General features: G+C 64.8%; 2 protein-coding genes across 3 annotated transcripts; both read left to right on the top strand.

Moving 5' to 3' along the window:
• The first annotated feature begins 405 nt into the window (after positions 1 to 405).
• On the top strand, positions 406 to 18756 carry NFIX (nuclear factor I X). 2 transcript variants are annotated; one of them, XM_080636142.1, is made up of 10 exons: positions 406 to 538; positions 7168 to 7699; positions 11454 to 11516; positions 13433 to 13507; positions 13802 to 13922; positions 14053 to 14186; positions 14741 to 14863; positions 15047 to 15213; positions 17711 to 17799; positions 18691 to 18756. In XM_080636142.1, exons 1-9 carry the CDS (start codon positions 512 to 514, stop codon positions 17780 to 17782), a joined length of 1314 nt encoding a protein of 437 aa, XP_080492268.1. In that variant the 5' UTR covers positions 406 to 511; the 3' UTR covers positions 17783 to 17799; positions 18691 to 18756. The 2 variants fall into 2 exon arrangements, with proteins under 2 accessions (XP_080492268.1, XP_080492269.1); XM_080636143.1 differs by lacking the exon at positions 406 to 538 and adding an exon at positions 6214 to 6236 and having other exon boundaries at positions 7243 to 7699.
• Positions 18757 to 20147: 1391 nt separating this feature from the next.
• On the top strand, positions 20148 to 25317 carry ACP5 (acid phosphatase 5, tartrate resistant; the record flags this gene model as incomplete). Its single annotated transcript, XM_080636209.1, is given in 8 exon segments — positions 20148 to 20201; positions 20290 to 20387; positions 21016 to 21157; positions 21692 to 21794; positions 21797 to 21948; positions 22600 to 22727; positions 23517 to 23859; positions 25081 to 25317. Coding segments are annotated over 8 exon segments (1257 nt in total).
• Between the last annotated feature and the right edge of the window lie 388 nt (positions 25318 to 25705).

Genomic DNA, 25705 nt, shown 5'->3' with positions numbered 1-25705 from the left:
CCATTTATTCCCATATCCCCACATCCCTATATCCCCATTTCTCCATATCCCCATGTCCCCATATCCCCTTTTCCCATGTCCCCATATCCCCATGTTCCATGTCCCTATATCCCACATCCCTATATCCCCATATCCCTATATCCCCATATCCCATAGCCCATATCCTATATCCCCATGTCCCACACCCCCCCGCTTCCAGCCCGCCGGGGGGGCGTGGCCACACCTTAGGGGGCGTGTCCCCGCCAGCAGTGGGCGGAGCCAGCACCCGTGGCGGGAGTCGGGGGGGGGGCGCGACCTGGAGGGGGGGGCGTGTCCTTCCCGAGGGGGCGTGGCCTGGCGCGGGGTGGGGGCGTGGCCACCGCGGCGCTTCCCGCGGCAAAAGTGCGGCGGGCGCCAACTTCGGTCAAACTTTCCCCGCGCGCCGCCGGTACCGGGACCCCCGGCCCCGGGACCCCCCCCCGGCCCCCCCCGGCCCCCCCCGCCATGCCCCGGCGCGGCTGACACCGCCGCCATGTACTCCCCGTACTGCCTGACCCAGGTACGGCCGCGCCGGGGGGGGGGGGAGAACGGGGGGGCGCCCGGTAACGGCGGCGCCGATGGGAGGAGGGAGATAGGGGGTAACGGGAGGGGGGGGGGGTCCGGGACTTCTCTGTGTGCCCCCCCCGCCCCCTCGGTTCTAAAGTGGTGGGGGGGGGGTCCCTCCCGTTACCGGTAACGGGACCGGCGCCTGTTCCCTTCCCGCCCGCAGCCGCGCAGGTCCCGGTTGTACCGAGGGGAGGGGGGGATGGACCCGAGCGGGCCCCCCCGTGCCCTGTGAGCGGCGGCGGCGGCGGTGGGGGGGGAACGGGGCAGCGCTGCCCCACGGTGCCCTCGGGACCCCCCCACGGGGCTGCGCGCCCAGACCCGGCCCCGGGGCCCATAACGGGGACCATGGGGGGGTTGGGGGGCACCGGGCGCTTCCATTAGGGACGGTGTTGGGGGGGGGGTTTGGGGTGCGGGGGTCACATCGGGGGGTGCCCATGGGGGGGTCACTTAGGGGGTTGGGGGGCACATTGGGGGGGGGCTTTTGGCACCCCCCCTATGGGGGTCCTGGTGGGGGCCCCTGTGCCCCCCCCAATGGCGTCGCCCCCCCCCTTTTGCCCCTTTTCCGCCGCTTTTCGGGGCGGTTTTGGCGGCCGCTGGCGCCTGGGCCCGAGGCCAGCGCCGCTTCTCGAGGCTTCGGCGCCCGCCCCGCACACGCGTGTGCACGCGCCAGCGCCCCTGCGTGCGCACGCGTGTGCGCGGCGGCAGCCGAGGGAAGGCTCACGCGTGTGCTCGTGTGCATCCCCCCCCCCTCTTCCCTTCCCTTCCCATCCCAATGTGCCCCTTTCCCAGCCGCTTTGGGCCGGTGCCACCCGGGTACCGGTGCCGTGCGATGCCATGGACGTGGATAACGGCACCGCTACGGTCACGCGTGTCCATGGCGCGAGGAACCCACGGACCCCTCCTCAACGCAGCTTATGGGCCCCACGGCTCCGTGTGGGTCCTGCCAATGGCGAGGCCGTAGCCCCATGGGACCCGTTTGCTTGGGGGGGGGGGGATCTCATCCGGATGCTCCCCACGTGCGCGGCCTCGCACACGCGTGTGGCGGGGTTGGAGGTGCCGGGGGGGGTTTGCGCGCGCACACGCGTGTGCGACACGTGGCAGCGCGGGCGCCAGGTGCACAGCACACGCGTGTGCGAGGCGGGGGCCCCGTGGCTGATGCAATCAGTGCCCCCCCCCCCCAACAAGGAGAAAAGGGGGGGGTTCCCATGTTCATAGCGTGTGCGCGGCGATGCTTTGCACACGCGTGACCTGACGCGTGTCCCACATGTGTGGTGTGTGTGTGTGTCCCCCTCCATTGGCTGCTGGAGGCATCAATAATGGAGGAGCCTTTGGCCGGGCCGAGGGGGGGGGCCTGAATTATTGATGGGCCACAAAAAGCTTTCTTGGCCGCGGCTGCACCGCGGGGCCCCCCCCGGCCGGGCCTGGCACGAGGCCACGGTGAGGGTCGGGCCCGCTCTGCATCGGGAATGGTGGGAATTAGATGGGGGGGGGGCTGGGTTTTGGGATAGGGATGGAGCGGGGGGGGGGGGGGGGGGCGTTGGGGGGGGGTGAGGAATGGTTTGGATCCCGGACGCCTGCGTCCGTCGGTGCCAAACTGCATCGGCCCCGGCGCTGCGGCACCGCCTGGAGCCAATGCGGCGTGAACCCCCCCCCCCCCCCCAGATCAATGCAGTGTGAGGAGGGGGGGGGGATTGGGACCCCCCCCTTTTGCCTGGGGCACAGCCCCCCCCACCCCCCCACCGCCCTTTGGCTTTCTTCCATTGGGAATAAGGGGGGGTCCCGCCGCGTTCCTGAACCCGGCATCTCCACGTGGCTGCGGGCAGGGAATGGGCAGGAGGCTCAATCCGCACGGATCCAACACCCCATAATACCCCAGGACCCCCCCAATTACCTCAGACACCCCCCCCCAAAAAAAAACCCCCTTGGATCCCGACCCTGGATTCATGGACCCTTTGGATCCAGGGCAGGGATCCAGGGATCACCTTTGGATGCAGGGGATGGGCACCGGCTCCTTCTGCATGCATCAGACACCCCATAATACCTCAGACCCCCCTAAAGACATCAACCCCCCCCTTCAAACCCCTTGGACCGCCCCCCCCGCGCTGCCTGAGTCCTTTGGATCCGTTGGATCCTTTGGATCCAGGGCGGCTCCTTCCAGGGATCCCTTTGGATGCAGGGAATGGGCAGGGGGCTCCTTCCATAGAGCTCAGCCCCCCCCAACACCTCAGCCCCCCCCCGACACCGCCTGGACCCCCTCCCCGCCTGCTCCCTCCGTCGCCAGAACCATCCGGCACATTCCCGCCGTCATTCCCGCATCCCGGCCTTGTGCCGGGGTCCCCTGTGGCATCCCCCCCCCTTCCATTCCCTACTGATGGGGTCCAGGATGTGCTTCCCTCTTCCCCCCCCTCCCCTCCCCTCCTCATCCTCGCCCCCCCCGCACGGGAGGGTCTTGGCAGCGGCGTCAGGGGCCGCCGGGGGGGATTTTTGGCGGCAATTCCGGCGCTTTTGGGCTGTTTTCTCTCCCGGCGAAGCCGAGGGCCGGGGGGGAACTGGCAACGGCGCGGGAAGGCGGGGAAAGGGGGGGGGGTTGGGGAAAGGGGGGGGGTGTATAAAAAAAAAGGGTGTTTTTTTTATTTTTTTGCTCATTTTTCCTTTTTTTCCCCGTTTTCTGCCTTTTTCTGGGCTTTTCCCTCCCGCTCCGGCGCCGCCCCCCCCCCGCGCTGGCGCTTTGCCGGGCGCTCGCAGCTGCGGACGCGGCGACGTGGCTTCGCCTCGACACTGCGGCTCAATGCGGGGCCGCCGCAGCCAATGGCGAGCCCCAGTGGGGTCCCCCCCCTGCCCCACACCTTCGACGCTGACCCCCAGGTCCATAGCGGGGACCCCCCCTTCCCCGTAACCCCCCACATCCCGCGCCGCAGGATCTGGATCTTTCCATGTTGGCACCGGCGGCGCCGCCGAGGGATGGGGCGTTCGGGAGGGGTCTTGGGTAGGGGAATGGGAGAGGGTTGACCTGGCGGCTCTTTGTCCCTATGGGGGCTATGGGGGGGCCCATGGTGTCCTGATGGCATTGGGTCCATCCGATCCGGTGGCTCTTTGTCCCTATAGGGTGACCCACGGTGTCCTGACGGCATTGGGTTGACCTGGCGGCTCTTTGTCCCTATGGGGCATCATGGGTCCTGATGGCATTGGGTTGACCTTACAGCTCTTTGTCCCTATGGGGGTGTCCTGATGGCATTGGGTTGACCTTACAGCTCTTTGTCCCTATGGGGGGGCCCATGGTGTCCTCATGGCATTGGGTTGATCTGGTGGCTTTGTCTCTGTGAGAGACCCATGGCGTCTGGATGGTGCTGGGTTGACCTGGCAGCTCTTTGTCCTCACAGGGGTAGTGCTGGCATTGGGTTGACCTGGTGGCTCTTTGTCCCTATGGGGCATCATGGGTCTTGATGGCATTGGGTTGACCTGGTGGCTCTTTGTCCCTATGGGGCACCATGGGTCCTGATGGCATTGGGTTGACCTGGTGGTTCTTTGTCCCTATAGGGGCTATAGGGTGGTCGTGGGTATCCCACTGGGGCAAGGTTGGCCTGGCAGCTCTTTTGTCCTTATGGGGGGGCCATGGTTCAGGTCAGTGACCCCCCCACATCCACTCTCCCACGCCATCGCCATCAGCCATGGGGGGGACACCCAGGTTGTGGGGACCCCTTCCCATGCCCACATGGGTGCTGGTGGGCCTGGATGCCTGCGAGCGCTGTGGGGCAGAGCAAGAGGGGTTCTGGGTACCTTTGTGTGCCCCCCATCACCCCACATCCCCTTCCAGAGGCTCTGCAAAGAAAAGGAGGGGGCCGGGCAGCACCACCGGGTGCACCCCCCCTGCACGCTTCCTCATTGCGGTTTTGGGGTGAAAACCGCGCGGTTTGGGGCTCAGGGGGGTTGTGGGCACGGACGCGCAGGAGCCTCCCCCCGGCCCCGACGGCGAAACGCCCAAATTTTGGTGTTTTTGGAATTGATTTTCTCCATGCACAGAGGGAATTAATTACCGGGGGGGGGGGAAGGGGGGGTTTGGCTCCGAGCACCGTGCACAGGGATTTGGGGGCAGAAACAGAGGTTTGGGGCTGTTCCCGTGCCACGGGGCTGCGGAAAGCGGCCAAAATCCGGGAATCCCCCCCTTCCCCCCAACTTCATCCCCCCCCCCCCCATATCCCGGTGTGAGCTTGGGGGGGGGGAGCCCCGGGAACGGGAGGGGGGGTGCCCGTTGTGTGAGCGCGGCCCCGGCGTCCTCGCCCGACCCTGGCGCTGCTCCTCTTGCACGAGGCTTTTGCACGAGGGAGCGGGACCCCCCCCGCGCCGCCCCGACACGGGTTTGGGTGCAGATCGCGGGGTCTGGGTGCAGATCGCGGGGTTTTGGGTGCAGATCGCGGGGTTTTGGGTGCAGATCGCGGGGTTCTGGGTGCAGATCGCGGGGTTTGGGTGCAGATCGCGGGGTTTTGGGTGCAGATCGCGGGGTTTTGGGTGCAGATCGCGGGGTTTGGGTGCAGATCGCGGGGTTTTGGGTGCAGATCGCGGGGTTTGGGTGCAGATCGCGGGGTTTGGGTGCAGATCGTGGGGTTCTTGGTGCAGATCGCGGGGTTTGGGTGCAGATCGCGGGGTTTTGGGTGCAGATCGCGGGGTTCTGGGTGCAGATCGCGGGGTTTTGGGTGCAGATCGCGGGGTTTGGGTGCAGATCGCGGGGTTTTGGGTGCAGATCGCGGGGTTCTGGGTGCAGATCGCGGGGTTTTGGGTGCAGATCGCGGGGTTTGGGTGCAGATCGCGGGGTTCTGGGTGCAGATCGCGGGGTTCTGGGTGCAGATCGCGGGGTTTTGGGTGCAGATCGTGGGGTTTTGGGTGCAGATCGCGGGGTTTGGGTGCAGATCGCGGGGTTTGGGTGCAGATCGTGGGGTTCTTGGTGCAGATCGCGGGGTTTTGGGTGCAGATCGTGGGGTTCTTGGTGCAGATCGCGGGGTTTGGGTGCAGATCGCGGGGTTTTGGGTGCAGATCGCGGGGTTTGGGTGCAGATCGTGGGGTTCTTGGTGCAGATCGCGGGGTTTGGGTGCAGATCGCGGGGTTTTGGGTGCAGATCGCGGGGTTTTGGGTGCAGATCGCGGGGTTTTGGGTGTTTCCTCCCCTTTTCTCTATGTCCCGGCCCCGAACTCCACCGTGTCCGTCCCCCCCCCGCTCCTTCTTTACTTCCCCCCCTCCCCGGTTCCCGCCCCCCCCCTTAACCTCCCCCCATATCCCGTCCCGTCCAATGGGGTGTCCGCTCCCCCCGCGCGCTGCGCTCCCATTGGCCGCCGCCGCTCCGGTCCCGGTGCCAAAAGGGGCCGCGGCGGCTCCGCGCCCGGCGGTGGCGGCGGCGGCTCCGGCTGCGGCTCCGCGGCTGCACCGGGACCCCCCCTCTACAGCAGCGACCCCTCCCCGGTGTCCCCATCGCTGGGACCCGCCCCCCCCAATCACATCCCGGTAACCGGGACCCCGCGACCTCCGCCCCGACCGCCCGCAGCCGCCGTTAACCCCGCACCGCCCCGCAGCAGCCCCCGTTGTGTCCCCCCCCATCCCCGGTTCTGCCCCACCGGGGCCCGACTGGCAGCTGCCCAGGGCCGGGATGAGCCGCCGCGATGGTACGGAACGGAGCGGGACGGGGCGGGCGAGGCGCCGGTGGCACCGCGATGGGGTCCGGGAGCGACGGCAACGGCGAGCGGGGATGGGGAGGGAGCGGGGAGCAGCGGCGGGGAACGGGAGCGGCGGCACCGGGACCCGGTGGAGCCCCGACGGGGGAGCGGCACCGCGGAACGGACGGGGCCGGAGCTCGGGAGCGGCGGGGCCGGGAGCCGGCTCCTCCCTGCGGTGCCCGCACCGGGGCCGCGGGGGTCCCATGGGTCCGGCTCGGATCCTGCGTCCCCGGCGGTGCCGAGCATCCCCGTGGGGGCGGGATGGGGCCGCGTGTGCCGGGAGAGCCCCGTGAAGGACCGGGATGCCCCGTGTGGGAGCGGGGTGATGCTGGGAGACCCCAAAGCACAAGGGGGGGCGTCCCCGGGATGCTCCGTGCAGGACCGGGGTGGTTTGGGGGGGGGGGGTTCATGGAGGTTGGGAGCATCCCATGGGATGAGGGGCAGGATGGGTTCAGGATGGGGAGCAGGATGAGGGGTGATCCCTTGGGAGTTCCCTGGGCAGAATAAGGGGCAGATGAGGGGCAGGGATGAGTGCTCAACCCTTGGGATCTCCCTGAACAGAATATAGGGCAAGATGAGGGGGAGGATGAGAGGCTGATGAGGGGCAGGATAAGGGGCAGATGAGGGGCAGGCTGAGTGCTCATCCCTTGGGATCTCCCTGAGCAGAACAGGGCCCAGGATGGGGCAGGATGGGGAATCAACCCCTGCAAGCTCCCTGGTCAGGATGAGGGCGCGGATGGAGACCCAACCATGGGGCAGGACGTGATGCGAGGCGGGGGGGGGTCGGACAAGATGTGGGGCAGGCCCATCCCGTGGCGAAGCACACGGGGTAAGGGTATCCGTGTCCGTCCCCCCCCCCCCCCATCGCTGTGCCCCACAGGATGAGTTCCACCCCTTCATCGAGGCGCTGCTGCCCCACGTGCGGGCCTTCTCCTACACGTGGTTCAACCTGCAGGCCCGCAAGCGCAAGTACTTCAAGAAGCACGAGAAGAGGATGTCCAAGGAGGAGGAGCGCGCCGTCAAGGACGAGCTGCTGGGCGAGAAGCCGGAGGTCAAGCAGAAATGGGCCTCGCGCCTCCTGGCCAAGCTGCGCAAGGACATCCGGCCCGAGTGCCGCGAGGACTTCGTGCTCTCCGTCACCGGCAAGAAGCCGCCCTGCTGCGTCCTCTCCAACCCGGACCAGAAGGGCAAGATCCGGCGCATCGATTGCCTGCGCCAGGCGGACAAGGTCTGGCGCCTGGACCTGGTCATGGTCATCCTCTTCAAAGGGGTCCCCTTGGAGAGCACCGACGGCGAGCGCCTGGCCAAGGCGCCCCAATGCGCCAGCCCCGGGCTCTGCGTCCAGCCCCACCACATCGGCGTCACCATCAAGGAGCTCGATCTCTACCTGGCTTATTTTGTCCATGCGCCCGGTGAGTGCCGGGGGGGGGCGATGGCGTCACCGCTGCTCACACCCCCCCCCCCCATGGTGGTCCCTATGGGGGGATCTGAGCATCGCCCCCCGGCCCCATAGGTTCCTGATGGGGTGGTGGCGGCCGTGGGGGGCTTCACACAAAGCCGAGGTGTGTGCCACAGTGTGCGCATGTGTGTGTGCCATGCGTGTGCCGTGTGTGTGCCATGCGTGTGCCGTGTGTGTGCCATGCGTGTGCTGTGTGTGTGCCAAAGTGTGCGCGTGTGTGTGCCATGCGTGTGCTGTGTGTGTGCCATGCGTGTGCTGTGTGTGTGCCATGCATGTGCTGTGTGTGTGCCATGCGTGTGCCGTGAGTGTGCCAAAGTGTGCGCGTGTGTGTGCCATGCGTGTGCTGTGTGTGTGCCATGCGTGTACCGTGTGCCATGCACGTGCCATGTGTGTGCTGTGTGTATGCGAGGCATGTGCCAGCCATGTGCCATGCGTGTGCCATGGGTGTGCTCTGTGTGTGCCATGCATGTGCCGTGCGTGTGCCAGGCAGGCAGCAGGGGCTGTGCATGGAGCAGGGATGTGCGCCAGGATCGGTGCTGGAGCGAGCCCTGAGCCTTGGGTCGTGCTGCGCACCAAGAGCCATGCACCGAGCACCAGCACCGTGTTGTGCACCGGGCTCTACCATTGACTGCGCTGTGCCATGCGCTGTGCCATGCACTGAGCACCATGTTGTGCACCAGGCTCTACCGTACACTGAGCACTGTGCTGCACCATACCCTGCGCCGTGCACCAAGAACTGTGTTGTGCACTGGGCTCTACCATTCACTGTGCTGTGCCATGCACCAAGCACCAGGCTCCGCTGTGCACTGGGCTCTGCACCGAGCCCTGCGCTATTCTATGCACCGAGCCCTGTGCCAAGCCCTGCGCCATGCACCGAGCCCCTTGCCATGCACCGCTCACCATGCACCGCACACCATGCACCGCTCACCGCTCACCATGCACCGCACACCATGCACCGCTCACCATGCACCGCTCACCGCTCACCATGCACCACTCACCATGCACCACTCACCATGCACCGCTCACCGCTCACCATGCACCGCTCACCATGCACCACTCACCATGCACCGCTCACCGCTCACCATGCACCGCTCACCATGCACCGCGCACTGCACACCATGCACCGCTCACCATGCACCACTCACCATGCACCGCGCACTGCACACCATGCACCGCTCACCATGCACCGCGCACCGCTCACCATGCACCGCTCACCATGCACCGCTCACCATGCACCGCACACCATGCACTGCGCACCACACACCATGCACCGCTCACCATGCACCACTCACCATGCACTGCGCACTGCACACCATGCACCGCTCACCATGCACCGCTCACCATGCACCGCACACCATGCACTGCGCACCACACACCATGCACCGCTCACCATGCACCGCTCACCATGCACTGTGCCGTGCAGCCAGCACCAGGCTCTGCCCTGCACCGAGCCCTGTGCCGAGCCCCATGCACCCAGCACCGCGCTGTGCCGGTGCCAGGCTCCTACCGAGCCCCATGGGGGCCGTGCCGGGTGCCGGGGCCGTGCTCCAGGCGTTGCCTTCCCCTTGTCCGTGCCCTGGCACCGGCTCCTCGCGCCCCCAGAGCACACGCGTGTGCATGGAGCCGGGTTACACGCGTGTGTGCGTGCGGGGGGGGGGGCACATCCCAACCTCTGCCCGGGGGGGGGGGGGGGGACAACGACTCATTTTGGGTCCAGAACAAAGGAATTTGGGTCCAGAATGAAAGATTTTGGGTCCAGAATGAAAGATTTGGGGTCCAGAATGAAGGATTTTGGGTCCAGAATGAAAGATTTGGGGTCCAGAATGAAGGATTTTGGGTCCAGAACGAAGCCTTTTGGGTCCAGAACGAAGCCTTTTGGGTCCAGAATGAAGGATTTTGGGTCCAGAATCAAGGATTTTGGGTCCAGAATCAAGGAATTTGGGTCCAGAATCAGGGGGTTTGGGTCCAGAATGAAGGAATTTGGGTCCAGAATCAAGGAATTTGGGTCCAGAATCAAGGAATTTGGGTCCAGAATCAAGGGTTTTGGGTCCAGAATCAAGGAATTTGGGTCCAGAATCAAGGAATTTGGGTCCAGAACGAAGCCTTTTGAGTGCTTACAGGGGGTGGGGGTGGGGGGCAGAACTTGGACCCCTTTGGGGGTGCCAACCCCCCCATATAAACCCATGCCCCCCCCTTGTCCCCGTCCCGTCCCCCCCCCCCCCCGGCTGCCGCGGGTTCGAGCCCCACCGCGGCTCCACCGACGCCGCCAAAATGGCCCCGGTTGGCACCGTGCCCCCGAGCGCCGCACGAGGCCCCCGCGCTCCCCGGCCCCCCCCGCGCCCCCCCCGGGCCCCCCCCGCCATGGCTGGGGGGGTCCTTGGGCGGCTGCAGGGCGCGGGGGGGGGCTGAGGGGGGGGGGAATGGGGGGCTCGGTGCCAGCGCCCCCCCCCTTGGCGTAAGATGGCGGCGCCTTTTGGCACCCGAATGGCGCTGCGGCACCGCGGCAAAGGGGACCCTATGGGGACCCCCCCCTACAGCGGGACCCCCCCCTCTGCCTGCGCCCCTATAGGGGGGAGCACCCCAGGTCCATGCTGGGGGGGTCCGGACGTGCCTATAGGGGCCTGTGGGGCGCATCTGTGGGGTCTATGGGGCTCTGTCTATAGGAGTCTTCAGGGGGGCTGGGTGTGGGGGGAGTTGGGGGGCTGTAGGGCTCTATGGGGCTCCATAGGGTTCTATGGGGCTCCGTGGGCCTCTAAAGTGCTCTATGGGGCTCCATAAGGCTCTGTCTATAGGGGTCTGCCGGCAGGACCCATAGGGGCTGGGTGCAGGTGGAGCTATGGGGCTCTGTAGAGATCTATAGGGCTCCATGGGGCACGATGGTCCTCCATAGGGCTGCCTCTATGGGGCTCCATGCGGACGCTCTGTGGGTCTCTAGGACTCATGGGGCTGGAGGCAGCTGGAGGGGGCCATAGGGGTCAGTGTGGGGGGCACCCCCATTGAGCCATGGGGCTGCTATGGGGCTGCTATGGGGCTGGAGACCCATAGAGATACAGGCTCCAGATGGGGAAACTGAGGCGGGGGGGGGGCATCCATGGGGTGGGGACCCCCCCCAGAGGTCACGACCCCGCTGACCCCATGGCGGGGTCACCATGGGGGGAGGGGCAGCCCCTTTCCTGCCCCTCCCCCTCCCGGGTGGTGGTGGGGGGTGTCCGTGGGATGGGGGAGGGGAAAACACGGGGGGGGCCCAAATGTTGGCAATGGGGGGGGGGGATCCCCAGATGCTCGGGGGGGGGGGGACCCAGTCGGGTTTGGGGGGGCCCCCCCAGACATCCACTCCCCCCCATGCAGCGCAGACAATGGCGGCTTTGTTGGCGCTGCCGTTGGCGGGGGGCCAGCGCATTCCTGGCCCCCATCCCAGCCCCACGGCGGCCCCGGCCCCCCCCCGGCCCCACAGCGGCCCCCCCCGGCCCCCTGCCAACACCACCCCCCCCCCGTTTGGCTGCTGCTTCCCTCAGCCATGGGGCATCTGATGGGGGGGGGGGACCCGGATGGACCCGGGGGGGTTCACCTCGAATGACCCCATGGGGATAAGGGGTTCTTGGGCTGGCGGGGGGGGACCTTGCTATTGGGGAGGGTCCCCTTAATGGGGGGGGCCGTTATGGGGGGGTCCCCTTTATGGGGGGGTCCCTGACCCGTCCTTCCCGCAGACTCCAGCCAATCCGAAACGGGAAACCCCCCCGGAGATGCGGACATCAAACCACTGCCCAATGGTGAGAGCGCAGGGATCCCAGTGCCCCATACCCCATATCCCATATCCCATATCCCATACCCCATACCCCATATCCCATACCCCATACCCCATACCCCATATCCCATACCCCATACCCCATACCCCATATCCCATATCCCAATATCCCATATCCCATATCCCATATCCCATACCCCATATCCCATACCCCATATCCCATATCCCATACCCCATATCCCCATATCCCATACCCCATATCCCATATCCCATACCCCATATCCCATATCCCATATCCCATACCCCATATCCCATACCCCATACCCCATATCCCATATCCCATACCCCATATCCCATACCCCATATCCCATACCCCATACCCCATATCCCATACCCCATATCCCATATCCCATACCCCATATCCCATATCCCATACCCCATATCCCCATATCCCATACCCCATATCCCATACCCCATATCCCATACCCCATATCCCCATATCCCATACCCCATATCCCATACCCCATATCCCCATATCCCATACCCCATACTCCATATCCCATATCCCAATATCCCATACCCCATACCCCATATCCCCTTATCCCATACCCCATATCCCATACCCCATATCCCCATACCCCATATCCCATATCCCAATATCCCATATCCCATACCCCATATCCCCATATCCCATACCCCATATCCCATATCCCCATACCCCATACCCCATATCCCATACCCCATACCCCATACCCCATATCCCATATCCCATACCCCATATCCCATATCCCATATCCCATACCCCATATCCCATACCCCATACCCCATACCCCATATCCCATACCCCATACCCCATACCCCATATCCCATATCCCATACCCCATATCCCATACCCCATATCCCATACCCCATACCCCATATCCCATACCCCATATCCCATATCCCATACCCCATATCCCCATATGCCATACCCCATATCCCATATCCCATACCCCATATCCCATATCCCATATCCCATACCCCATATCCCATACCCCATACCCCATATCCCATATCCCATACCCCATATCCCATACCCCATATCCCATACCCCATACCCCATATCCCATACCCCATATCCCATATCCCATACCCCATATCCCATATCCCATACCCCATATCCCCATATCCCATACCCCATATCCCATACCCCATATCCCATACCCCATATCCCCATATCCCATACCCCATATCCCATACCCCATATCCCCATATCCCATACCCCATACTCCATATCCCATATCCCAATATCCCATACCCCATACCCCATATCCCCTTATCCCATACCCCATATCCCATACCCCATATCCCCATACCCCATATCCCATATCCCAATATCCCATATCCCATACCCCATATCCCCATATCCCATACCCCATATCCCATATCCCCATACCCCATACCCCATATCCCATACCCCATATCCCATATCCCATATCCCCATATCCCATACCCCATACCCCATATCCCATATCCCCATACCCCATATCCCATACCCCATATCCCCATACCCCATACCCCATATCCCATATCCCATATCCCCATACCCCATATCCGATACCCCATACCCCATATCCCATACCCCATATCCCATACCCCATATCCCATACCCCATACCCCATACCCCATATCCCATATCCCCATACCCCATATCCGATACCCCATACCCCATATCCCATACCCCATATCCCATACCCCATATCCCCATACCCCATATCCCATACCCCATTCCCCATACCCCATACCCCATATCCCCATACCCCATATCCTATTCCCCATACCCCATATCCCATACCCCATACCCCATATCCCCATACCCCATATCCCATACCCCATTCCCCATACCCCATACCCCATATCCCCATACCCCATACCCCATACCCCATATCCCTGTGTCCCCAGGGCACCTGAGCTTCCAGGACTGCTTCGTGACGTCAGGGGTCTGGAATGTGACGGAGCTGGTGCGAGTGTCCCAGAGTGAGTGGGGATATGGGGATATGGGATATGGCATAATTGAGATATTGGGTATGGGAATATGGTACAGGGGGATATGGGATAATGGGGATATGGGATACGGGGATATGGGATATGAGAAATGGCAATATGGGTATGGGATATGGAAAATGGGGATATGGGGGATATGGGATGGGGATATGCGGATATGGGATATGTGATATAGGTATATGGGGACATGGGGATGTGGGGGGCATGGGGGTGCTCGGTTGGGGGGGGTCCGTTTGTGTCCCCCACGTCTCCCCCATTGTCCCCCAGCCCCGGTGGCGACCGCCTCGGGCCCCAACTTCTCCCTGGCCGACCTGGAGAGCCCGGGGGGCTACTACAACATCAGCCCCGTGGCCCTGGGCCGCCGGCCCCTGGGGCCCCCCAGCGCCAGGTACCCCCGAGCCCCCCATGGAACCTCCCATAACCACCCCATAGCACCCATGGGACCCTCGGGGGCGCCCTCCCCATTGTCCCCACGGGGGGTGCCCCACACCGTGGCCGTGACCCCCCCGTCCCCACAGCGGCCCCAAGCGCCCCAAGGCGTTGGATGAAGGGGACCTGGAGGGACCCGGGGACGACGTCTTCTACCCCGGGCCGGGCCGGTCCCCGGCCCCCGGCAGCAGCCAAGGGCCGTGGGGGGGGGACGTCGACACCGGTGGGTGATAACGGGGGGGGGGGGGGGGCAAGGATGGGGGCGGTACGGGGGGGTAATGGGGAAGGACAAAGTGGGGGGCTATGGGGGTCATGGGGGGGTTATGGGGTGCAGGGTGGTGATGGGGGGGGCCCGCAGAGCTTGGCTTCTAAAGGGGAGGGGGTGGGGGGGTCCTTGAGGGGATGTAAGGTGGGGGCAAGGAAGGGGAGGGAAAGAGGGGGTACGGGGGGATGGGGGGGTCATGGGGGGGTTATGGGGTCATGGGGGTGTCCCTCAGAGCTTGGCTTCAAAAGTGGGGGGGGAGCCTTGGGGGGATGGGGGGGTGTAATGGGGAGGGACAAAGGGGGGGGCTATGGGGGTCATGGGGGGGTTATGGGGTGCAGGGTGGTGATGGGGGGGTCCCTTAGTGCTTGGCCTCTAAAGGGGGGGTGCTGGGGGGTCCATGGGGGGTTATGGGGCGCAGGGTGGTGATAGGGGGGTCCATGGGGGGGGATGTCGGGCGGGGGGGGGGGTGCGGGTGTCTCCCCCCCCACATCCCCCCCCCGGCCCCCCCCCAGGCCCGGCATCGCTGAAGAAGTCGGGGAAGTTGGATTTCTGCAGCGCCCTCTCGGGGCACGGCGCCGCCCCCCGCATGGCCTTCGGCCACCACCCCCTGCCCGTCCTGGCCGGCGTCCGCCCCGGTGAGACCCCCGGAACCCCCCCGCGGCGGTGGTGGTTGGTGCCATGGGGCGTGGGGGGGGGGGGGGGGGGGACGGGGACGAAAGGAAGCGCCCATTCCCTATTGGAGGGGGGGTGGTGGTGGGGGTGGTGCTGGCACCTTGGGGTGCCGCGGGTGTGGGTGCTGGCGCTGAGGGTCCTTGCAGGCAGCCCGAGGGCCACGGCCTCGGCGCTGCACTTCCCGTCGGGGTCCCTCCTGCCCCAGTCGAGCCCCTACTTCGCGCACCCCACGATCCGATACCACCACGGGCAGGACTCGCTCAAGGACTTCGTGCAGTTCGTCTGCGCCGACGGCGCCGCCCAGGGCCCCCAGGTGGGACGGGACGGGGCGCACGGAGCGGGCAAGGCGGGGGGAGCCGGTGGGGAGGGCGGGCGCTAGGACCTGCGCGGTGAAGGGGGCGCGGTCTGGAGGCAAAGGAGGAGGCGGGGTCTCGGGGGGTGTCGGCTGTGGAGGAGGCGGAGCCTGTATGCAAATGAGGCAGAGAGGGAGGTGCTGGAGCGCGAAGAGGAGCGGATATGGGTATGGAGGAGTGGTCTGTATGCAAATCGGAGAGGAGAGGCGGAGCCTGTATGCAAATGAGGCCGGGCTGCCGCGCTGGATGCAGCGGTGGGTTCAGGACCGGGGTGGGGGGGACGCGATGGGGATCCCCCAGCCCAAGGCCTCCAAGCAGGGACCCCCACAACGGGGACCCCCAACCGGAGACCCCCAAGCAGGGACCCCCACAACGGGGACCCCCAACCGGAGACCCCCCAGGCCTCACTGAAGCCCCCCCCCCGGGTGCCCGTCACCGTGTTCTCATTGCAGCCCTGTGGGGCGCAGGGCAGGGTTGGGGGGGCTGCGGGGGCCCCCCTGGCCCGGCCTCTGCCTCTGCCCCCGCCGGAGCACAAAGCCCCCAGCGGCCCCCAGGGCGGAGCGGCCGCTGCACCCCGTAAGTGCCCGGCACCCACTGCACCCCATTGAACCCCACTGCACCCCATTGAATCCCATTGAACCCCAGTGCGCCCCATTGAACCCCATTGAACCCCACTGCACCCCATTGAATCCCATTGAACCCCAGTGCGCCCCATTGAACCCCATTGAACCCCACTGCACCACATTGAATCCCATTGAACCCCACTGCGCCACATTGAACCTCATTGACCCCCACTGCACCACACTGAATCCCATTGAACCCCATTGAACCCCATTGCACCCCATTGAACCCCACTGCACCCCATTGAACCTCATTGACCCCCACTGCACCCCATTGAACCCCACTGCACCCCACTGCACCCCACTGCACCTGCAGCCGGGACCTGAGATGTGGCGGGGGGGGAACCGTGTGTGGCGTGCAGGGGGGTGTAAGTGGGGTGCAGGGGGGTGAAGTGGGGTGCATTAGTGCAGTGGGGTGCTGTGGGGTTCAGTTCAATGGGGTGCAGTGGGATTCAATGTAGGTCAGTGGGGTTCAATGGGGTGCAGTGGGGCTCAGTGGGGTGCACTGGGTTCCAATGGAGTGCACTGGGGCTCGATGGGGCGCAGTGGGGTTCAACGGGGTGCATTGGGGCTCAATGGGGTGCAGAGCAGTGGGGTTCCAATGGGGTGCAATGGGGCTCAATGGGGTGCAGTGGGGTTCCATGTAGCTCCATGGGGTGCAGTGGGGCTCAATGGGGTGCAGTGGGGTTCAATGTAGCTCCATGGGGTGCAGTGGGGCTCCATGGGGTGCAGTGGGGTTCAATGTAGCTCCATGGGGTGCAGTGGGGCTCAATGGGGTGCAGGTGTCGGTGCCACAAGCGGCCGCATCAGCCCTGGGGGTCCCCAGCAGCAGCCCCGGTGACACAAGGTGACCCCATTGGGGGGGGGTGTCCTTGAGGGGGGCCTCAGGTGCCCAAGGGGGTGCCCCAGGGTGCCCCGGCTGCCCGTGCTCCATCACCTCCATCACCAGCGCCTCATCCACCCCATTCCCAGCTCTTCCTCCTCCTTTTCCATTGTTCCCCCCACTTTTGGACCCGATATGGGGGGGGGGGGAGCAGTCACAGGCTGCTGGGGTCCCACTTCTTACCCCCCAGGACCTGGATTTGGGTGCTGGAAGGGACATGGAGGGTCCTCAATTGTCCTTTGCTGGCTCCATCCTATGGGGGGGAACATGGATATGGGGGCACAATGGGGAGGGGACACAAGGGGGGACCCCACAGGTAAGTGGTTCTGGGGTGGGGGGATCCTGGTGCCACCGTCATGAGGTGCGTGACCCCTGCTTTGTGCAGTGCACGTGTGCACACGTGTGTGTGGCTGCACACGTGTGATGGGGGGATGGAACAACACACACACACGTGAACACACACATGAACACACATGTGAACGCACACATGTGAACAAACGTGTTACCCCCTATGCCTTCGTCAGCTGTGACGCTGGGGCCTGTCGGTGGTGCATCATACGTGTCACACACATGTCATATGTATCACATATGTGTCACACTGATATTATATATATCACATAGGTGTCACACACATCATACGTGCCACGTGTCACACATGAGTCACATAGGTGTCACACACGACATACATGTCACACACATCATACATGCCACATGTGTGTCACATGTTTGTCGCATAGGTGCCATGTGTGTCACATGCATGTCACATATGTGTCACATGTCACATCATGTGTGTCACATACGTGTCACACACATGTCACACACGTCACACACATCATATGTGTCACATATGTGTCACACGTGTGTCACATGTCACACACCGTATGTGTCACACACATGTCACGCACATCATATGTGTCACATACGTGTCACACGCGTGTCACGCTCTGCCCGCAGCATTCGCAGCGTCAGGCGCCGCCACTGCCCCCCGCCTTGTCGGCCTCGGACCCCGCGACGGCAACTTTCTGACCCTCCCCCAGCAGCAGGTACGAGCCCCCCCCCCCCCCCCCAAATTGGGGTCCCCTCTGGGTCCTCCCCACAGCGCTTGGGGCCCCCCCATCGTGGTGGTCCCATCAGGTTGCCAGGGCAACGGGTGGTGACATCATCACATGGGGATACAGGTGGGGGTGGCGCCTCGTCGCCCTGGCAACAGCCCCCCCTCATCACCACCACAGTGGTCCAGGGGTCATGACCCCCAGCTGGGCGCCCCCATTGGCCCCACAGAGCCATGGCACGACGCCCGATTGGCTGGCTGCCCTGTGGCGCTGGCTTCTGATTGGCTGGCACTGGAGCAGGCCGCAGCGCAGGCCCAGAGCCAATAGGAAAGGGGGGAGCGAGGGCTGGCAGCCAATGGGGACCTCGGCTCGCCAGCTTGATTGGCTGGCACCGCCAGGGAGAAGGGGGCGGAGCCAGCAGCTGATTGGCTGGCACCGTTCAGCCTTGGCAGGCTGCAGGCGCTGCGGCGGGACGGGGAGTGCTGATTGGTCAGGGTGCGGTGGTGCGGTTGCCAGGCAGCCAATGGGGTGGCAGCGCCACATCCCGGTTGGGGGGGGGGGTGTGAGGGGGGGTTGGCACCAAGGATTGGGTGGGGCACCCACCCTACATAGAACCCGGCCTCCTATTGGCTGCTGGCCACGAGCCGGGTGTTGAGGCTGGGCCTATGGGAGGGGGGTGATGGGGAGGGGTCAAGGGGGTGTGACGTCACGTAGCCACGCCCCCCCTTACCCCCCCAAGTTCCTATTATGGGGGGCAGAGGTCCTATGGGGTCAAAGGGGGTGTGGCCTCATCTACCCCCCCCCCCAGTGCCTCTTATGGGGGTCAATGAGAGGGGGCGTGGCCTCCCCTGACCCCGCCCCTTCCCCCCTCCCCCCCCCCAGTCCTGGTTCCTCTGATGCCGCCCCCGGACGAGGAGAATCCGCAGGAAAAAAAAAGGACAAAACCCCACAAAAAAAAGTCAAAAAACGACGAAAACCCCCCCAAAAAAAGCACCCGCAGCCCCTCCCCCACCCGCGCCCCCATCCTTTTCCCCCCAAACACCCCCCCTTTCCCTGCCCCCCCCCCGACGTGGATGAGGGTTCGGCCTCTCTGATGTGTCCCCTCCCCCTCCCTCAGCCCCTCCCCCACCCCCCCCCCATGGGGGGGGGGGTTGGGCCCCTCCCCCCCCCCTTGCACACGCGCGTGCCCCGGTCACCAGCACTCGCACTCGCACCCACACGCGTGTGCCGGGGGGGCTCCATGGGGGGGCTCCCCCTTGCTGCAGGTCAGTGAGTGGGGCCGGGGGGGCCCAAAACATCAAAACCCCCCCCAAAATCCCCCTTCCCCCCCCCCCCCCAATCACCTTTGGGGGCCCCCCCCGCGCCCCTCCCCCCGCTCATTTTTTTAATTAAGTGCAATTACCCCCCCCCCGGGCGAGGCCCCTCCCCCCCCCCTTTGGGGTCCAACCCCCCCCATTTTGGGGTCAAACCCCCACATTTTGGGGTCTAACCCCCCCTATGTTGGTGTTCAACCCCCATGTTTGGGGTCAAACCCCCAAATTTTGGGGTTATCGCTCCCTATTTTGGGGTCCAACCCCCCCCATTTTGGGGTTAAACCCCCTCGTTTTGGGGTCCAACCCCACTTGGGGTCACCCCCCGCCCCCAAGTTTGGGGGTCAAACCCCCTTCCCTCCATTTAGGGTCAGACCCCCCCCTTTTTGGGGTTAAAACCCCTACTTTTTGCTCCAATCTCCCTATTTTGGGGGTCAAACTGCCCCCTACACACTTTAGGGTCACCCCCCCCATTTAACCCCCCACCAGGGTCAAACCCCCCCCCCCTTTGGGGTCAAACCCCCCCTTTTCGGCTCCCCCCCCACCTCTCTAAGTGCTTTGGGGGGAGAAACCCCCAATTTTCTTCTATTTTGCCCCTCCCCCCCTCATTTTTTGGGGGGGTTTCATCACTTTTAGGTCACTTGAGGGGGGGGGGCCATGATGGAGGCGGGGGGGAGGGTGGATTTTGGGGCCGTTTTCCTCAGTTTTGGGGGTTTTCTGCACCTTTGGTTGATTTGGGGGGGCAGTTTGGGGGGGTCCAGCCCCTCCCCCCTCCCCCCTTATTTTTGGGGTCACATGGACCAAAATTGCGTTTGCCTTAGACCCCCCCCCACGTGCCTTCCCCCCCCCCCGTGGACCCCCCCAAAACGAAGCCCCTCTCCCCCTTTTTACTCCCCTCCCCCCTCCTGCATTGCCCCTCCCCCACCCTATTTCCACCCCTCCCCCCCCCCATTTTACCCCCAACCCCCCCCTTTGGGGCCCCCCACCAGCAATGGGGGCCCCCAACATTTGGGGACCCCCCCACCAGCAATGGGCCCCTCCCCCACCCCCCCTTTCCCCCCACTTCGGGTCCCCCCCATTGGGGTGGGGGAGGGGCGATGTCCCCCCCCCCCCCCCCCCCTTTGCACCAGCGCCGCACATTTGGGGGTTCCCCCCCCCCCGCCCCCTTTAGAGCGCCCCTTCCCCCCCTCCCCCCACACGTGGTCGTGACGTCATTTCCCGCTGGGGGGGCTCGGCCCCTCCCCCCCGCCCCCTCCCCCCCCCCACGAGGTGGGGGGGCAAAAAACAAAAAAAATCGTGGAAAAGGGGCAAAAAGAGGAAAAAAAAAAAAAAAAGGAAATAAAAAAAAAAAAAAAAAAGTGTCGGAGCCGCCGCGCGCGGGGGGGGAGGGGGGGGGGAGGGGAAAGGGGAAGTGGGGGGGGTCCCGTAGTGCCAGCACTCCCAGTGCCCCCAATACTCCCAGCATTCCCATTATTCCCAGTGATCACAGCACTTCTTTTATTCCCAGCATTCCCATTATTCCCAATGCCCCCAATACTCCCAGTTCCTCCCCAGTGTCCCCATGTGCCCCCACCACTCTCAGCCTTCCCATTGCTCCCAATACTCCCCCAGTGCCCCCACTGTTCCCATTGCTCCCTGTATTCCCAGTGTTCCCATTGCTCCCAGTGTCCCTATTGCCCCCATTACTCTGTGTTCCCACCGCTCCCATTGCCCCCACTGATCCCATTGTCCCCATCGTTCCCAGTGTCCCCATTGCCCCCACTGTCCCCATCGCTCCCACTGTCCCCATCGCTCCCATTGTCCCCATCGCTCCCATTGCCCCCATTGTCCCCATCGCTCCCATCGCCCCCATTGCCCCCATTGTCCCCATTACCCCCATTGTCCCCATCGTTCCCAGTGTTCCCAGCTCCCGGCGCCCCGCCCCTATCCCCGTGTCCCATCAGGTGACACCCCCGGGCCCCCCCCGCCCCCCCAACTTCCCCTTTCGGGGCCATAAAGCGGCGGCGGGACCCGGGGGGGGGCGAGGAGGGACCGCGGAGGTGGGTGCCGGGGGGGGTGGGGGGGCGGGATGGGAAGCACCCACGTGGGATCTATGGGGGGGGTCAGGACACTCGGGACCCACCCGTGTCCCATTGATGGGGTCGGGACCTCCCCGGCCCCCTGGGACCCATAGGTGGAGGTCAGGACCCCCCCGTGTCCCATAGATGGGGTCAGGATCCCCCCGGCCCCATGGGACCCATAGGTGGAGGTCAGGACCCCCCCGTGTCCCATAGATGGGGTCAGGATCCCCCCGGCCCCATGGGACCCATAGGTGGGGGTCAGGACCGTCCTTTCCTCCCCCCCCCCCCGGCCTTCTGTTTCCCACAGATGGGGGTCAGGATCCCCCCGTGTCCTATAGATGGGGGTCGGGACCTCCCCGGCCCCATGGGTTCTATGGGTGGGAGCTGGGACCCCCAGGACCCCCCCTGCCCCATGGGACCCCCCCTTTCACCTCCCCCATCCCATAGGGGGGCCATGGGACCCATAGGTGTGGGTCAGGCCCCCCCCAACCCCGTGTGTGTCCCCCCGCCCAGCAGATGCTGTTGCTGCTCTGGGTCTCGGTGTCGGTGACGGCGGCGTCGGGGGGGGGCCCCGGGGGGGGCTCGGTTCAGTTCCTGGCGTTGGGGGACTGGGGGGGGTCCCGGACCCCCCCTTTGTCACCCCCCGGGAGGTGGCGACGGCGGCCGCCATGGGGCGCGCGGCCGCGGAGCTCGGAGCCCGACTTCGTGCTCGCCTCGGGGACAACTTCTACTACGAGGGGGTGCGGGACGAGTGGGACCCCCGCTTCCAGGTACCCGATGGGGGGGGCCGGTTCCAATGTAACCCAATGGGGGGGGGACCCCGCTTCCAGGTACCCAATGGGGGGACCCCACTTATAGGTACCCAATGGGGGGTCCTGGTTCCAGGTACCCAATGGGGGGGACCCCACTTATAGGTACCCAATGGGGGGGACCTGGTTCCAATGTACCCCAATGGGGGGGACCCCACTTATAGGTACCCAATGGGGGGGACCTGGTTCCAATGTACCCCAATGGGGGGGACCCCACTTATAGGCACCCGATGGGGGGGGCACGGTTCCAATGTAACCCAATGGGGGGGGACCCCGCGTCCAGGTACCCGATGGGGGGGGCCGGTTCCAATGTAACCCAATGGGGGGGGGACCCCGCTTCCAGGTACCCGATGGGGGGGGCACGGTTCCAATGTAACCCAATGGGGGGGGACCCCGCTTCCCGGTACCCGATGGGGGGGGCCGCTTCCAATGTAACCCAATGGGGGGACCCCACTTATAGGTACCCAATGGGGGGGATCCTGCTTCCAGGTGCCCAATGGGGGGCCTGGTTCCAGGTACCCAATGGGGGGGACCTGGTTCCAGGTACTCAGTGGGGGGGACCCCGCTTGTAGGTACTCTCTGGGGGAACCCCATTTCCCATTGTCCCCCCAGGACACCTTCGAGCGGGTGTTCACGGCCCCGGGGCTCCGCTCCCTGCCCTGGTTCGTCCTGGCCGGGAACCACGACCACGCCGGCAACGTCACGGCCCAGATCGCCTACGGGCAGCGCTCGCCCCGCTGGTACCGGCCCCCGAGCCCCCCCGTGCCCCACGGTCACATCCTGCGGTGCCCGTGGTGTCCCCATGGTGTCCCCATGATGTTCCTATGATGTCCCCATGATATCCCCATGGTGTCCCCATGATATCCCCGTGGTGTCCCCATGGTGTCCCTATGGTGTCCCCATGATATCCCCGTGGTGTCCCCATGGTGTCCCTATGGTGTTCCCATGATGTCCCCATGGTGTCTCCATGGTGTCCCTATGGTGTCCCCATGATATCCCCATGGTGTCCCCATGGTGTCCCCGTGGTGTCCCCATGGTGTCCCTATGGTGTCCCCATGATGTCCCTATGATGTCCCCATGATATCCCCATGGTGTCCCCATGATATCCCCATGGTGTCCCCATGGTGTCCCTATGGTGTCCCTGTGATATCCCAATGGTGTCCCCAAGTGTCCCGATGGTGTTCCCAAGTGTCCCTATGGTGTCCCCATGATATCCCTATGGTGTCCCCACGTGCCCCTATGGTCTCTGTCCCTGCAGGCACTTCCTGCACCCCTACTACAGCCTGTGCCTGGTGATGTCCCTATGTTATCCCTATGATATCCCCATGCTGTCCCTATGATGTCCCTATCCTATCCCCACTCTATCCCCACACTGTCCCTATCCTATCCCCACTCTATCCCCACTCCATCCTCACTCTATCCCCACTCTATCCCCACGCTGTCCCTATCCTGTCCCGATCCTGTCCCGATCCTGTCCCTATCCTGTCCCGATCCTGTCCCGATCCTGTCCCTACGGTCTCCATCCGCAGGCACTTCCCGCACCCCTACTACAGCCTCCGCCTGTCGCTGCCGGGCACCAACGCCTCGGCGCGGCTGCTGCTGCTGGACACGGTCCTGCTCTGCGGCGGCAGCGACGACTTCGGCGCGGGGGGCGCCCCTCGGGACGCGGCGGCGGCGGCGGCGCAGCTCTCGTGGCTGCGGGCGCGCCTGGCGGCGGCGGGCGGGGACCGGTTCGTGCTGGTGGCCGGGCACTACCCGGTGTGGTCCGCGGGGGAGCACGGCCCCAGCGCCTGCCTCCGCCGCCACCTCCGCCCGCTCCTGCGGAGCCACCGCGTCAGCGCCTACCTCTGCGGGCACGACCACAACCTGCAGGTGAGCGGGGGGCGCCGCGGGCAGCCCCGCAGGCACACGGGGGGCCCATGGATACCCCATAGACACAGGGGGGGCCCCATAGATACCCCATAGACACAGGGGGGGCCCCATAGATACCCCATAGACGCACGTGGGGGCCCCATAGATACCCCATAGACACACCTGGGGGCCCCATAGATACCCCATAGACACGCGTGGGGGCCCCATAGATACCCCATAGACACAGGGGGGGCCCCATAGATACCCCATAGACACGCGTGGGGGCCCCATAGATACCCCATAGACACACCTGGGGGCCCCATAGATACCCCACAGACATGCGTGGGGGCCCCATAGATACCCCATAGACACAGGGGGGCCCCATAGATACCCCATAGACACACGGGGGGCCCCATAGATACCCCATAGACACGCGTGGGGGCCCCATAGATACCCCATAGACACACAGAGACACATATGCGTGCCCCGTGGATATCCTATAGACACATGTGGATACAAGTGGGTGCCCCATGGATACCCCATAGATACAGACAGACACGCGTGGGTGCCCCATGGACACCCCATAGACACACACAGACACGCGTGGGTGCCCCATGGACACCCCATAGACACACACAGACGCACGTGGGTGCCCCATGGACACCCCATAGACACACACAGACACGCGTGGGTGCCCCATGGACACCCCATAGACACACACAGAAACGCGTGGGTGCCCCATGGACACCCCATAGACACACATAGACACACACAGACACACGTGGGTGCCCCATGGACACCCCATAGACACACATAGACGCACATGGGTGCCCCATGGACACCCCATAGACACACATAGACGCACATGGGTGCCCCATGGACACCCCATAGACACACATAGACGCACATGGGTGCCCCATGGACACCCCATAGACACACACAGACACACGTGGGTGCCCCATGGACACCCCATAGACACACATAGACGCACATGGGTGCCCCATGGACACCCCATATGTACCCTGTAGACACCCCATGGACCCATAGAGCCCCCCAGTAGGCCCCTGACACAGACAGGACCCCCTTCAACTTCCCATGGGGGGCCCCAGTCTGCCCCTATTGAGACTCCAGCATCGAGCCCCCCCCAGGGGGGTTCCCAGTGTCTGAATGGGGGGGTCCCCATCACGGGGGGGGACGGGGTCCCTGTTGTCTGACCCCCCCCCTTCTCTCTCCCCCCCATAGTTCCTATGGGAGGGGGGGGTGGGCTACGTGGTGAGCGGCGCCGGGAACTTCATGGAGGGCTCGCAGCGGCACGGGGGGGCCGTGCCCCCCGGCTCCCTCCGCTTCTTCTACGGGGCCCCCTCGTCCCCCGGCGGCTTCGTCCACGTGCGCCTGGAGCCGGACGCCGCCACCGTCACCTTCCTGGAGGCCACCGGGCGCCTCCTGCACCGCGTGGTGCTGCCGCCGCGGCTCCCCTGAGCGCCCCCCGCTGCCCCCAGTGGTACCTTCCTTGGTGCCCCCCCATTGAGCCCCCACTGGGGTAACCCACCCCTTGGTGCCCCCCCTTGGTACCCCCCTTGTGTAACCCCCCCTTGGTGCCCCCCCTTGGTACCCTCCTTGGTGCCCCCCCATTGAGCCCCCACTGGGGTAACCCACCCCTTGGTGCCCCCCCTTGGTACCCCCCTTGTGTAACCCCCCCTTGGTGCCCCCACTGGGGTAACCCACCCCTTGGTGCCCCCCCTTGGTACCCCCCTTGTGTAACCCCCCCTTGGTGCCCCCCCTTGGTACCCTCCTTGGTGCCCCCCCATTGAGCCCCCATTGGGGTAACCCACCCCTTGGTGCCCCCCCTTGGTACCCCCCTTGTGTA

The sequence above is a fragment of the Psittacula echo genome, assembly GCF_963264785.1.
Source record: "Psittacula echo genome assembly, chromosome: 30".
In the NCBI taxonomy this organism is placed as follows: domain Eukaryota; kingdom Metazoa; phylum Chordata; class Aves; order Psittaciformes; family Psittacidae; genus Psittacula; species Psittacula echo.
The sequence above is the reverse complement of the archived record's forward strand: the minus strand, read 5'-3'. Positions and strand labels throughout refer to the sequence as shown.